Source organism: Anthonomus grandis, chromosome 1 (assembly GCF_022605725.1).
Source record: "Anthonomus grandis grandis chromosome 1, icAntGran1.3, whole genome shotgun sequence".
In the NCBI taxonomy this organism is placed as follows: domain Eukaryota; kingdom Metazoa; phylum Arthropoda; class Insecta; order Coleoptera; family Curculionidae; genus Anthonomus; species Anthonomus grandis.
The window spans coordinates 13,112,025-13,127,660 of record NC_065546.1 but is presented as its reverse complement, the minus strand read 5'-3'; the positions used below and the strand labels follow the sequence as shown (position 1 = coordinate 13,127,660).

At 31.7% G+C, this 15,636-nt stretch overlaps 1 protein-coding gene across 2 annotated transcripts in view; it reads left to right on the top strand.

Annotated features, from left to right (window-relative positions):
* Positions 1-14,557, top strand: part of LOC126738870 (lysophosphatidylcholine acyltransferase) — a 43,992-nt gene extending 29,435 nt beyond the window's left edge. The window contains exons 3-10 of one of the 2 annotated variants that reach the window (XM_050444344.1): positions 5,622-5,833; positions 5,928-6,195; positions 7,789-7,926; positions 8,058-8,183; positions 8,239-8,392; positions 8,446-8,544; positions 8,598-8,739; positions 13,748-14,557. In XM_050444344.1, the coding sequence (XP_050300301.1) occupies positions 5,622-5,833; positions 5,928-6,195; positions 7,789-7,926; positions 8,058-8,183; positions 8,239-8,392; positions 8,446-8,544; positions 8,598-8,739; positions 13,748-13,866 (1,258 nt within the window). In that variant the 3' untranslated portion in view covers positions 13,867-14,557. The remainder of the gene's footprint in view (positions 1-5,621; positions 5,834-5,927; positions 6,196-7,788; positions 7,927-8,057; positions 8,184-8,238; positions 8,393-8,445; positions 8,545-8,597; positions 8,740-13,747) is intronic. The other variant, XM_050444336.1, reaches the window with a different exon arrangement.
* Positions 14,558-15,636: the final 1,079 nt, after the last annotated feature.

Here is a 15,636-nt window from a genome sequence, read left to right as displayed (position 1 = left end):
TTTTTCCATGTTTCAGGACGACGCTTTCTGATTCTTGATTTTTTTTCTGGCAAATCAAATACCTGCCTCTTGGCTTTGTTTACCCTAGACTCCAAAATACTGTCTTGCCTTTCTTGATAGTTGTCAGAATCTTCTGCTGTAATATGTAGTAAGGTTTTAGGGTAACTTTCATTTTCATCCTCAAACTTCAAAACTTTTACTTGATTCGGTAATGTCGGGATTATAGTCGTCCGAAGTATCTTCTGTAGAAAATGCTTCATCTCCGGAGAGAGAATCTAAAATTTTTTAGCTATTTTTGAATTTATGCTATGACCTAAATTGCATTTTAAATTAGATATTTACCGTTAAATAATATATCTTGTACTTCTGGTGGAGATATAATCTGTGTACGTTTCTCATATTCAATGTTCCTGATACTAGGTGGAGTTTTATCTTGTGTTGGGAAAACTTCTTCGACTTCTACAAACATAAAGCTTTTTAAGTTTATTATCACTTCAGATATAGGTATTATATAAAATAACACTCATACCTAGGCTCTGATGTTTTAGTTTTGTTTTTTTTTTAATTTTAACGAAATAAATTAACTTTTTTATTTTTAATGGGGTAACTATTTTTTTTCCTCATGGACCTACAGTTTTACGTGGGTTCCGAACCACAATGGACTCGCTTCTAATAAGCCGACCGTCCAAGTTAGGTATTTTTGTGTTAAGGTAAGTATTTTTAAAAAAAAAACATACCATCTGCAATAATCACCTCATGTCTGTCGTCCCTCTTTATTTTCTTGTTCTTGCAAATCAAAATTTGGACATTTTCAGTTTCCCTCGTTTCGCTCCTACTTAATAATCCGTGTGTTGTGTATTCTTATCGGATTGTTCTAAAATAATTTGAACAATAAATACATTCCTTTAGGCATTTTTAAGGCCACCGGTAAGATTGTAACCTCAAATTGTGAATAAAACACATATTTTTCCAACAAAGATAAATTATATGGATTTAACATACCTTCAAACTGTTTTTGACCTAAGTTGACTAGACGTCTACTTCTTGCCGATATGTTCACAACTTATTTCACTATATTCACAACAGCAATACGCACAGTAGGAAGAAAAATATGTGAAATGGAAATGAAAAAGGATGGTATAAACAAAAACATAACCTAACTTCAGGGATCTATGTAACATGAAATGTCAACACAAAACATTTTGCATCAGGCATAAAAGATCTATGTACCACATTGATCACATAGATCCTTTATGCATTTTTGTAATAGAATATTATTTGGTACATAAATCCTTTATACCCTAATATATTTGTTGCTAAAACATTTTTAGGTCAAATTATCCTTTAATTTAAATTTTGAGGTTAAATCAACCCTATTTAACGTAAAAAATAGATTAAAAAAAAATTTACATAGACCCTTTATGCACTTGTGTCTTCAAGGATCTCGGAAAACGTAATATGCAGAAAATAATTATGCAGAATATATAAATACGAATACAAATTCTTTATTGTCAACTAATTCTGATATACAAACAGAAGCAATGTCAATAAAAAAAAGAAATCATCAAGGATGTTTTACTATTACTATTTAAAAACACAAAATTATTCTTATTAATTTTAGGATTATTTTGAAAGTTGATTTTATCTATTATATAAATTTCCGACTATGCCCAAAAACTGATAGAATCAACATATTTGTATCTCTTTAGGAACTTTACGAAATGCTTTAATTGCTGTGTAATAATAATAATAATAATAATAATAATAATAATTATTATAATAATAATAATACTTCTTTATTTGCTCATATACATCCAACAGCTTAGCATCGTCAAAAAGTATAGACTGTCAAACGCCAATAATACAATGCATAAAGGGAGACATTAATCTATCAGAGTTTTACCTACATAACATAGCAAATAAAAAAAAACTTATATTTTGTTCACAATATAAAACAAAATATTTCGCATCAGAAATGCTCACAAGTATGTATGAAACATTTGTTATACAGGTATGAAAGTATAATATTCGATAAATTTTGATAGACTAGGTTAAAGCCTATTGTAGAATTCGTCCAAAGAGTATGGACAGATCTCCAAAATCAGGTTTTTCGTTGCTTGCTTAAATCTATTTAAATGTAGTTGTTTTGTGGTTTCGGGTATTGCATTAAAAAGTTTTATGGCATTAGTCATATAGCCCTTATGGGTCAGACTAAGCCGGTGTTGTGGAAGTAAGAAATTTCCCCCATGTCTGGTGTCATATAAGTGCCTACTATTTACTGTGCTAAATCTAAAAGAGTGTGTTCCAGAAAACATCAGACATTGGTGAATGTATAGGCCAGGCATTGTCATGATTTTTAAATTTTTGAATAAAGGTCTACAACTATCTATTGGTTTTTTGTGTTCTAGAATTCTGAGTGCCGATTTTTGCAATTTAAATGCTCTCTGCCAGTCAGCCGAGTTACCCCAAAATAACAGTGCATATGACAACTTTGATTGAAAAAGTCTAATATACGCCGTTCTACATACTACTGAAGGCGCCAATTGAACAATTCTGCGCAACAGAAAAAGAACCGACGAAAGTTTTATTGCCAGATCTATTACATGGCTCTTCCATAATAATTTATTATCTAAATAAACACCCAGAAATTTGATCGCGTCTATTCTCTGATGTCTTTCCCTTAAAGAGAAATTAACCACCTCTGTTTTATTTAGATTCAAGCATAGATTATTATCAGCAAACCATACTTTTAACTTGTAAAGAGTTGCACTAGTTCCATTCTGTAGGGAAATCAGATCTGAATGCCGACTGAGAAGAGTTGTGTCATCCGCATATTGTACAGATATCACCTCTGAGAAGTGGGCGAGTAATTCATTTACATAAAGTAAAAACAGAAGAGGACCCAAGATTGATCCCTGAGGCACCCCTGTTGTTATTGGAAGTATAGAGGAAATTCTTCCTACACCAGTCACCTTCTGCTGACGCTCACAAAGGTAGGACTGGATAAGTTCCAGGCAAATACCCCGGATACCATAAAAATCCAACTTGCTCAACAAAATATGCGAGACACAGTCGAACGCTTGCACGCAGAAAATTGCACCCACTGTCTTGCCCCCCTCAAATGCATCAACCAGGTAGTCTACCATTACCCTGAGTTCATCAGCAGTGGATCTTCCTTTTCGAAAGCCAAACTGCGCTGGTGAAAGTAAATTATATTTATCAAAAAAAGATATGAGACGTTGGTTTAGACAGAGCTCAATGGGCTTGGATCATATCGGTATTATTGATATGGGTCGATGATTTCCTGGATCATCCATATTACCCTTTTTAAATATAGGAACAACGTTACTTATTTTAAGCTTTTGTGGAAATGTACCAGATGAAAAACATTTGTTTATTATTAGAGATAGTGGTAGGGCCAAACCATTTGCAAGTTGTTTCAATATTTTATTGCTCAAACCAAAGATGTCTTGAGCACAACTATCACTTAAACTTTTTAAAAGATCAATGACCTCTATTTCGGTAACAGGTGAGAGAAATACTGTTGAATTGTTATGTACATATTTTGCTGTAAATTGTACAGGGTCATTAGATTTTTGCAGTGATTTGTAATTGAGTCAGCTATATTCACAAAGAATTTGTTAAACTCATCGGGAGTTACATTACATTTGGAATTACTAGGATCATTATTCTTTGTTTATTTAATGATGTTCCAGATGGTTTTGGATTTGTTATGACTATTTCCTATTTTGTTTGTGTAATACGAGTGTCTCGCTTGTTTTATTTTAGTTTTATATTCCTTTATACGAATTGTTAGCCATTCTGAGAGATCTAGAGTACTGTTATGTTTATTTAAGGTAGAAAAGAAGTTTAAGTTATCTCTCAATCTCTTCAGTTCATTATTAAACCATTTTTTTTCTTTATTTGTGGTGAGAATTGCGTTAGTTTTTTTGGGAATATGAAAGTCTATAATAGACATTAGAACATTGAGAAATATTTAAAAAGAATTGTCAACATTACAATTATCAAGTACCAACAACCAGTCAACGTTTAGTAATGAAGTAATACAGCGAGAAAATCTCTCTCCACAATACGGTCTGAACTCTAAGACCGTTGTGTGGGTATTTTTAGTACTTTCATGTATTGATTCATATGTATTAGTAAAAGCCATATGATCTGACATATAAGTGTCCCATAGGGTACATTTACAATTAATTGCACAATTTGTTATGCAGTTATCAAGGCAACTACTTTTTGTGGTTTTTGAGATTCTAGTTGCGTCATTTACCAGTCATGTGCTGACAAGTTGGGTGAACTCGGCTGAAGTGAGGTTATCCGCTAGTACATCTATATTAAAATCACCATAAATAAAGGTACGTTTGTGTCTATGGAATAAGAAATTTAGAACTGTATCAAGACTCTGAAAGAACACGTCCAATTTACCTGATGGAGATCTGTAGACACTCAAAGCTACAACCTGCAAGGCTTCAATCTCAGTCGCAACAAGGACCTTTCTGGAAAAAGATGTGCCTCTGTATAATTAACTTATCTCTATATCTGGTAACAATATTTAGGTTTTCATAAAGGCTAAAATAACTAATTGTAAATAATATAAAGCAGGGCCAGTTAGAACACCTAGTTGTAAGAAATATGATCTATCCGATGTTTTCGGTGCAAGATTTAACCTTGACGACTCTAATTATTTGCTCTTGAGCTACTAGACCTTATTTGCGAATTTCAAAGAGCCCCAGAAGATTATTTCATGATTAATGATACTTTAAACATGAGCAAAATAGTAGACCTTAGAACAATTCTTGTTTACAATATCTTTCACTCTTTGAAACAGATAACCAAGAGCTTGCCAGTCTAGAACAATATAACTTCATTATATTCAAAGTCAGTCGACAAATCTAAGTAGTTTAAAAAATAATAAAAAAAATACATTCTAAATGTATAAATGTAGCCAACCGAAATGACAAGTCTCGCGAATTTTTTATGTAACTGATAGCACTGAGCCGTTAACATAACAAGCCCAGTGTTGGCTCATCCTTTAATAAAAAATAGAAAATGCAATATATTATACATAATTACAATACATTATATAGCTACAATGTACAGTATAATTTTTTTAATAGTTGTTTAAAAAACATATTTTATTAGAAAAAAAGGTAAAAAAATTAAACAAGAGAGGAAAAAAAGTATTGGTTACTTCAAGAAAGAAATTGAAGGATTGATGCAACAAGAGTGTAACAACAGTATGATCTCTCCAGCTTATTATAGTGTTTATGGTTTTATAGGTATTAGAGATACTACTACCAATTTAACCTTATTAGATGTAGGGACTGATCGATTATGAAGTCTTGTGTACACTGACTCAGTAGAAATACCTGATTTCCTAAATATAATTAAACCTGTCTACACACCACTTTGCCATATCTACAGCAATTTTTGAGGTGTTATTGGAGAGGCCTTGTGTTGTTTGACGTATTACTGCGACTAAACAATAATCAACAAAATTAACAACCAAGCCTTGTTCCAGGATTTTTAAAAGATTTTTTTTCGAATAAATAAGTTTTAATAAAAGGCGTTGTTTTTGGTTAATAATTTATATTAAAACCCAGGAAACTAAAAGACATCATCTCACTGCTGGGCCAAAGCAGCTTAATGGCAGGCGGCATGCACTTTAAGATCAAAGGAAGGCAAGCGTCACGTGATGAGGCACCGATCATGGTAGCTGCGCCCCATTCCACATTTTTAGATGCCGGACTTGTGTATGTCATCGGCTTTCCCTCAACTATAGTCCGTACTGAAAGTGTTAGTTTCCATATAGGAAGTATGTTGGTCTTTGTTTTTTTTTATGGTGGCGGAAATGGTTTTTTTTTAATTATTTAAGCTATTATTGACTATACAATAGCAAATTCTTTCAGAACTCATAAATTACACGCAACCCATTTACGTGTGGAGAGATGATCCAGAGTCCAGACAGAAAACCGTAAAAGAAATTATCAAAAGGTCAACTTCAAAGCTAGACTGGCCGCAGATTTTGATATTTCCAGAGGGAACCTGCACCAACAGATCCTGCTTGATAAGCTTTAAAAATGGAGCTTTTTATCCAGGTGTACCGATTCAGCCCGTTTGCATTAGGTATCCAAATAAGCTAGATACTGTTACATGGACGTGGGAAGGTCCTAGTGCGTGAGTATAAAGTTTAATTTAAAAGAATCAAATAAATCTTATTCTAATTTTTAACATATTGGATAAGGAAGGTTTTTCTTGTTGTTTTTAAACGAATATTTAAGCCAAGTAACCTAGCTAGACTACATCATATTAAAATATAATCTTGTTTAGTGATTAACGGTTTTGTATTTATAAATAAATTTACTGGGGTGATAAAATGAAATCGATACTGATGACCTATTTTATTGTGAGAGTAATATTATAATATTTAAATTTGTAACAGAGAAGAACATAGTCAAAATAGTTATGATTGATATTTCATTTTAAAAGGATTCATGTCATCATATTAATTCATCTATGATCATACAACGGTTTAACTGTTGACCGTTTATAGCTATTTTTTATGTTTCAAATTTAATTTTTTATGTCTTTTAAAACCGTTTCTAGATTCTATAATTAATTAAAAACAATAGATTGGAATAAATAGAAGTATTTTACAGTGTAGTTTTTTTTTCTGGAATTTTTGTTAGTTCATGAAAAGTTTTAAAAAGGAAAGGCATTTCAAAATATCTTTAAGTGTTTAGATAACATATTAGAGAGACCATTTCCTATAGTACCAAGGGTTCCCCCGCCCACTCCTTTATAATCAATTTACACATTAACCCATGCCTTTATATTTTTCATACTCGCTTCTTGTATTGCTTGTATTGCTGCAATTTCTCTGTCGTTCTTCCCCGATTTACTTTCATCCGGAGCCTTTTTTTTCATCTTTCTTACGAGTCTCCACTTTTAATTTTGTCTCTATATAATTTTGCAGTGTTAAATACCCAGTGAAATCATTGTACATCTATTTAAAGCTTATAATGATTCCACTGAATAGCAGAGCTTCAAGTCTTTCTTACTATATATTTTTCTATTTTTCCCTAACATCTAAATATTTTTAAAAAAATCCTTAGAATTAGCCCTAACTAGAATTAGTCCTTCTATTCCAACTTTTCTTTTTCTAATCTAGCAGTTGAATGATATATGCGATTAATTTTCCTTGTTATACCAACCATAGTCTCTTTAAGTTAAAGTATAACTTGATGAGATACTATAACTTATTAATTTCTCTCCTTCCATTTTTCCCACGTCTTGGTCAATTCTCTATTAGTCCGCTTAAACCAGGATCGGGTAAAAGGCAATTCTGATATACATACCTACATACTCGTATAATAAAAGTTCAAAATGCTCAAAAAAATGTTCAAAAGCCTGTGTAAATGCTGCATTTACCTAATTGTTTCATATACCCACTCGTTTGTCCTGACTCACCCTTCCATGAAAATGGAATGGTCGATTCAATAATTTGGGTTTGAGACTGGAGCCTTCTGGAAACTTTTATCTAATGTATTTTCAACAATATCATTTTTCAAAAACGACCATTGTACTTCTAAACAACCAACCTTTCTTCTGCAAGCCTCTTCCTTTATTTACCTTGTCCATAACTTTTTCTAAACCTTTAGGTGTCCCCTCTCATTTATTAAACCAAATGGCCTGTCACTTTACTAAATATGTAAGATAGTACCCTGTTTATTATATATGAAATGTATAATTTATTCATCAAAATTGTAGGCTAAAACTATTATGGTTGACACTTACTCAGCCGTCTAGTCACTGTGAAGTTGAGTTTCTTCCAGTTTACTACCCAAATGATGAAGAAAAACGAAATCCCAAACTTTTTGCCAATAATGTGAGGGCTGTTATGGCCAAGTAAGTATTTGTTCCTCTTAAATTTTTCTATGTATCTATTCATATACATTATTAAATATAAATGATATAATTTCTATATAAATTATTCATAATTTTAATTATATATTTTCTATACAAATTATTCATTTTAGAGCTTTAGGCGTTCCAGTAGTTGACTATTCATACAGCGATTGCAAAATGATGACAAAAGCCAAAGAAATGAATTTGCCATTTGCCAATCACTTGGTTGAAGTTAGAAAACTTCGAAGAAAACTAGGGTAAGACCCGAACTAAAACTTTTTCCTAAACTATTTTTATCGAATATTTTTTTAGGTTAATAGGCACAGAACGAGAAGAAGCCTTAGTGAGAGCAAACAATTACACTTGTAGAGATTGCAGCAAAGTGACATTTATTGAATTTGTCGAAATAATGCGGTTACAAACAAATGAACAAGCAGCCTTGCAGCTATTCAAAATATACGATAAAGTAATATTATTTCACATGAATTAGATTATTTTATATAACTAGTTTTAATTTAGAATAACACCGGTCTTATTGATCTTCGAGACTATCTCTTAGGAGTACTAGCCACCGAAGAAGACAAGTCTACAGAAGAAATTCTAGTCTATGCATTTATGGTAGGAATTGTACTAAATAAATAATTCTATTATTTAATTCTTACATTTTACAGCTTTATGATATTAAAAGGAATGGTAAGCTAACAGCAGAGAACTTTATTAAAGCGGTCTCTCAAACGTTGGGTATCAGTCAAGAGTACGGGCTGCAAATCTTTGACCAAGTTGATCGAAAACAACTCGGTTTCGTTCGTTTAGGTAAGGCTTATTAAAGTTAAAGTTATTTGTTTTAAATAGAATTTCAAAAGTCATTTAATATGTTATTTTAGTGAGGCAGTTAATTAATATTAGTTTTTTAGATTTAGTTGAATATGGGGCCAAATAAAATTCCTAGCGTTTTAAATTTTTCTTTATGCCGACGTTTCGGCCTATACTAGGTGTTCTTCAGAGCTACAGAAACTACTTAAGGCCTTTGGTTGTAAATTATGAAACGGAACATATATGACTATATGAACATGATATGAATTTAAGATATTCATTAAGGGAATATTTTTGAAAAAATCTAAACAACCTAAATGTTAAGATACAAGTATCCAAATTACTGCAAAATAAAGATGAAAAATAACAGAATCAATGTTCTATTGAAATTGCATTTGAATAATGAATGATTCAGCGGATTTCGTTAATCAATTTATACTATATCAAAGTGTTTTAGAAAATGTGGGCACTAAGAAAAAAAGAGGAAACTTTTATAACATTTTTCCTGCAGCCCCTTTGATAATCATGTTTCTGCAAGCAGAATATTTACAATTTTGTTCATGAAATTTTAGTAGGATCAGTATACAAGCCTCTTTCAAATAAACATATTAAAGATATATCTGGACAATTTTGCTTTGCAACAACGGACTACCCCTAATATATTTTTAACGTTTTTAACCCCCTGCGTAGAATTATGTTTGTATATAGATATAACATGACCTTATTCTAAACAGATTAATTCCCTTATTCTTGGCACAAAATAAAGTTGGACTCTCCACAATTGTTAAATATATGTCGGTATTTCTTTGCAGTGAAAATGGTTTCTTCTAATTTTTGGTAGTGTCAAATTTTGTAATGCATACATCAGGTGGTCAGGAAGACCGGGGCCGATTTGTCTCTTCCTACCTAATGATTTTCAAAATTTCTATTTAAATAACTTATAAGCGAAAATGGAGGATGCTTCATGCGAGAACCGCATATACATACAGTGTGTTCATTTGAAACCTTCCCACCACGGATTTATCGAAAACCACTGTTTAAAAAGAAAAACGCCGAAATACGTCAAAAGGTTTGTCAAGGAGGACAACTTTCTAACCTAAAATTACTTCACTCCCTTTCACCCATTGCCCCCCAGGGTCATACCCTTAAAAATTTTAAATGGCAAGGGGTATCGAGTAATAGGTTGTTTAAAAGGTCTTTCGAAGTCTTTTATTTTGACGTTTGATTTTTTTAAATCGGTCGATTCGTTTTCGAGAAAATCAGAAAAATCTTTGTTTATCTTAATTTGTTCAGATAGAAAACAAAAACATGAAAATACCCGTTTTTGGCCAAACAATGATAAAGGCGATGTTCAAATTCCTTTTGACGGACATTTTCAAAAACATGTTGTGGGATATCATGGCAGCTGTCGATGATGCGTTGACGAAGTTCATCCAAACTTTCAGGTTGGGGAGTAAACACAATAGATTTCAAATGACCCCATAGAAAAAAGTCTAACGGCGTTATATCAGGAGATCTAGCAGGCCATTCTATAGGCCCCTTTCGCCCTATCCATTTATCTAGACTCGTTGTCTCGGAACTCGTTGTCTAGCCATTACCGAACGGGAAGAACATAGTGAGGAGGAGCGCCGTCTTGCTGGAAATATATTTCAGCCTCATCAAGTATAGGGTTTCCATCATCATGGATTTGGTTTTCAATGGATTCAGTGATAAGCGGATTGATGGTATTTTCCAACATATCCAAATAAATGTCTCCATTTAAAATTCCGTTAATAAATAATCGCTCAATCACTTTATTTCCTAAAATGCCTGCACATACATTAATTTTTTCAGGGTACTGGGTATGCCCTTCTATAAATGCATGAGAACATTCATTGCTCCAATATCTACAGTTATGCTTATTAACAAATCCATTTAGATAAAATGTGCATTTATCGCTGAAGCAGATATTCTTTACATGAATAGTATTATCATTAATCGCTCCAGTAATTTTTTCACAAAACTCAACTCGCCTATCGAAGTCGTCTACGGTTAACTCTTGCAATATTTTCATTTTGAATGGATGAAATTTATGAAGTTTGGTAACTGTGTGAACAGAGCCTAATGGCAGCAAGTGGCAGCAACAATTTTGCGTAATGAAGTATTAGGAGTTATTCCAAAATGACCCAAAACTTCAACTTGAGCGGTTTCTTTCAAAACTTGCCGACGATCACGTTTTTTATTTGCAACAGATCCAATTTCAGTAAACTTAGTAACAAGGTCCAACACATACCTATGCGAAGTTATTTTCTCCGGATGTCTGGCGTTAAACGTGACGGCAGTTTGCCGAGCACATTGATTTTGGGCACCATAAATTAGAATAATTGCCACTCTTTCGGCTAGTGTGTAAACCATTTTGGAAGTAAAATCTTCAATTCAACAAATAAATTTTCACTATTCCAAGACTGTCAGAAAAATAAATTCTGTATTTTCCTTAGCAACTATAAATAACTAAGCAGGTTTAACAATAAATACAGTTCGCCCAGGATATCTGTGTTGATGAAAAGAATGCGGAAAAAAAATCAGGTTTCTATTGCTGTTTATGTTGGTAGTTTCCGTTTAAAATTATAAACGAATTGTAGATTTGGCAAACCGTAACGGGCAACGTCAAAATAAAAGACTTCGAAAGACCTTTTAAACAAGCTATTACTCGATATCCCTTGCCATTTAAAATTTTTAAGGGGATGACCCTGGGAGGCAGATCGTGAAAGTGAGTGAAGTAATTTTAGGTTAGAAAGTTGTCCCCCTTGACAAACCTTTTGACGTATTTCGGCGTTTTATTTTTAAACAGTGATTTTCGATAAATCCGTGTTGGGAAGTTTTCAAATGAACACCCTGTATATAGCCGATGGAATTTATCTAAACGTTCTGGAAAATTGCTTTTGGCAAATCAAAATAAAGTACTCCATTTGACCTGCTGGATGCCCTATCCAATGGTCCAACAAAACGTTCAATGATTCTGGCTCAAACGTTTATGGGCTAAAATTAAGGTTCGTGATGAAACACAATACACCTATGTGGATTTTCGTCTCATTGTTGAAATTGCAAGAGTTAATAATGCAATTTTTTTTAATCCAGCTTCATCGGTAAAAAGAATTGCCTGAACGAAGTTTGCATTATTTTCACGTCTGGTGTAGCAGAACGACCTCTACTTTTGCTATAGTTTGTTCTGTTAGAATATCGGTCGTCTTAAATATTTACTTTATTTGTGGAAATGCATAACATTTTTCTATTATTCCTATGATTATTAATGCATTTATCACCATTTAGTAAAGAAGTGTGGCGTATTTGACTCTGCGATTCCGTTAAAAGGTTTTAATCCGGGTCAGTGCTTTTATTATTAAAAGGTAAGGTTACAACTGTCCTGTTTCTTGCAATTAATATTATCTATGGTTATTATTTATTAAAAGGTGCTAAGATTGAGGCCCCCGACTGGAATGAATAAAGTGAGATTTTCCGATTTTGTGGTTTTCTTTGACCTAAGAACCCCCGGGACTAAGATTTGGAATATATTTATGAAAAATCATTACCTTTTTGTAAATACTGAGAATGTAATTGTTTTTTAAGATTGATGAATCGGAGATTTTGGGAATTCAAACTCGACTGTTAATTTTCACATATTTATAGAAGGACTTGCCTTTACACCATTTAAAATATATTTTTCTGCATCTTTACTGCGATTGATGTGATTTTCACAATTATGTTTAGTTATGATAAACGTTCCTAAATTTACGCACTGCGTCTATTTCTTAACTAAAGAAATTATATCAATTTTAATAAATTTCTTACGAGTTTCTCTCTCACGATAATAAACTCCTTCAAAAGTTTTCCTATCAAGAATTCTGTGATTCGGAAATCGTTTTTCGTTAAAAGTATAACACGATGCAAGTCTATACATTAAATGCATATTATCATGTTCAGAAAGTGTAAGTTTCCTTGTGGCAAATAAATAAAAAGAAAAAAGCTTTACGTTTACCTACTTGTCATTATAATAAAAATGCATGCGATAATTTAAAATCTTTTAGAGATACTGTGGTATCACATAAAATGTTTAATGCAAACCTTGCAAAATTGACTAAAAATAGTTTGCTTTAGAGTAAGTCTCATGCTATCAAAAAAATTATATGTTATTACCTTTATTTTTTAGGGTGTCAAAAAACGAAGAATTTGTAGTATATTCCTGGGATACAAAATTACCAAGATTTACCTCTATTTGATGTATTTTAAGGAGGCTTTTCGAATAATAAAATGATCGTCATACTAAAATATCATGACATATAAGTCCATAGGAAGGAACTGTAGCAAAAGTTTTATTAAATCTCTTCTTTTTTTCTTAAAAGTTGTTAATGTAATCTTAAAAAACGTATGTATTCTTGGAAGATCTAAAAAACCAAAATCCTGACAATATATGTAAAATACAAAAGCCCTATAATTTTTCTAAAAAATTCCTCCTATGGTCCTATTTTAGGACGATTTACTTTATATGGTTATGAAAATTTAAACCAGAGTTAGAAACAAAACATTAAAATCATTTTTCAATTGCATCGGCAGATAAGACCTTAATATTCTAACAGATTTAGGAAAAAACAAGCTTAAAACCGGCCAATATGTGTGAATGATCATGATGTCAATTTCCAATTTCTTTAAATTTATTCAACTCATCTAAAATACGTTTTTTATACTTTACTTTAATCCCTTTCTCCTAACTTATTATATAAGTCGTATGAAGCCTTTATAAGGCGAAATTGGTAATTTTAGTAATAAGATTAAACCAAGCATAAATATAATAATGCAATATTGGTATTTTTTTATATATATTTTTCAACTAATAATTTCTGTCTTTCTAACAATGGATAAATTCGTAGATTACTTTGATTGCGATTTTTTCTTTTGTAAATTTCCATGCCCACTTTAAACTGTGGGAGATGCTTAATAAAATATTTTTTATATATTATAACTATATTTTTAGACGATTTTCTAAACTGGGCGACTAAATTCATCCCACATCTCATCTACAATGGTTCAGAAGAAAAACCTAACTGGAAAAATTTGGAGATCTATAGGACTCACGACAAGAAGATTGACTGATCCTCACTCACTATCCATATGTAAATTTGGATAGAAACACATGGCAGAAGATTCAAACACTTTTAATTTTTTTATTTGGAAACTTTTATCTCACTAAAATTTATTTTAAAGTAATTATTTTCTGCGGCAAACGTGCTTAATTAAAACTTTAATATTATTTAATTAAGGATAGCGTGAAGAGCAATGATGCACCATTTTCAAAAGGGAGTGATGTCAAAATGTTGGTTATATCGAAGAAAAGATTGTGATGTAATTAAGTACTCAATTATATTATAACACATACCATATAGGACTGTATATATATATATAATATAGTAAGATGTTAAAGTGTTAATATATGCAGTAAATTTATATTACAGTTTTGTAGTAAAATTTACTGAATATTAAACACTCTTTTAAATAAAAGCTAGGAATTTCACATTTACTAAAAACTACTCTGACACTAAGTTATATAAAGATTTTAAAACAATGGCACATTTGATGTCTTTGGTTAATTTTTGTTATTATAGAGCTCCTCTAGAAAGAAGTATTATTAACTTTAAAAGTACCTTATTATTTATTTCCATTAATATAAAAATACTGCCTGTTAATTTATTTTTTTAATATATAACATGCAATGTAATATAGAATTATTGTTGATTTATTGCATTACGATGTAGCTTTAATTAAATAAAACAGATTTTTTAGAGTATATTTTGCATGCTTTCTTACGTGGGAAAAAATTAATTTATTGACAGTATAGACTTAGTTATATAAAAATATTATTAGAAAAAAGTGATTAATAACAAGATTATTGCTATAAAAACAAAATAAAAAGGTACAAAGAAATGCAATAAAAATTTACCTTTTTAGTAACTATACTCTTTAGCTACGAAAACAAACACGTTCTACAAATGCTGATTGAAAAGTTGAGTAAAAGTTCAGATAATATAGCCAACATAATTTTTTTTAGATAAGCAATTTATTTATTTAATCTATTGCATCAAATCAGAATAATCATTTGTCTATTTATTTACTTTTTTCTTAATTTTTGATTAATTACATATTAATAACTTAAAATTAACAGAAACCTTGCTCCGTCGGTACTTAATCTTAAGTGTCTAAAGTTATTATTAAATTTTTATTAGTTTTTAAAGCAGTTGACATCTATGTATGTATTTATTTAAAATTAAAACATTCTGCGGGCTTTCCTATTGCATCAGAATAACAACCATATTCTTTGACCGACAAGAGTCACGCGTATCATACACAGCAGAGAAATCACACGATACAATACACAGCAGAGAAATCTTACCAGTATTATGCTTAAGAAAATAAAGAGACTTACTGCTCGATACATAAAAGAAGCATCTTAAAAAACTACAGTTTGTGCAAAAATATTAAGGTTTTACTACCTTGTGAGAAGGGTAGAGGGCGCTTAAGGAAATGGAAAGGCTTGCACACCAAGATATCTCTTAACATCACTCAAAAACCATGGGGCTGTGGCAGCGCTATGTATCTTCCGAACTTAATAGTAAGGTTGTTACAACAATAGCGGCGAGGGACTACCCATAGAGAGGAAATATGTCTCCAACTCGGTGGCCTCTAGTAGCCAATCACCTAATTAAAAGCAAGCACGAAGTTACACCACAATGTAGGGCCCTATGATAAGGATCTTGTGGTGGATCTTCTAGTGGTTCAGAAGGTGTGTAAGTAAAATACTTAAGAACAAGACGATTGGTAGGCATTAGACAAAATTCTTTATTTCCGATAATCGCCAAGATAACCCTG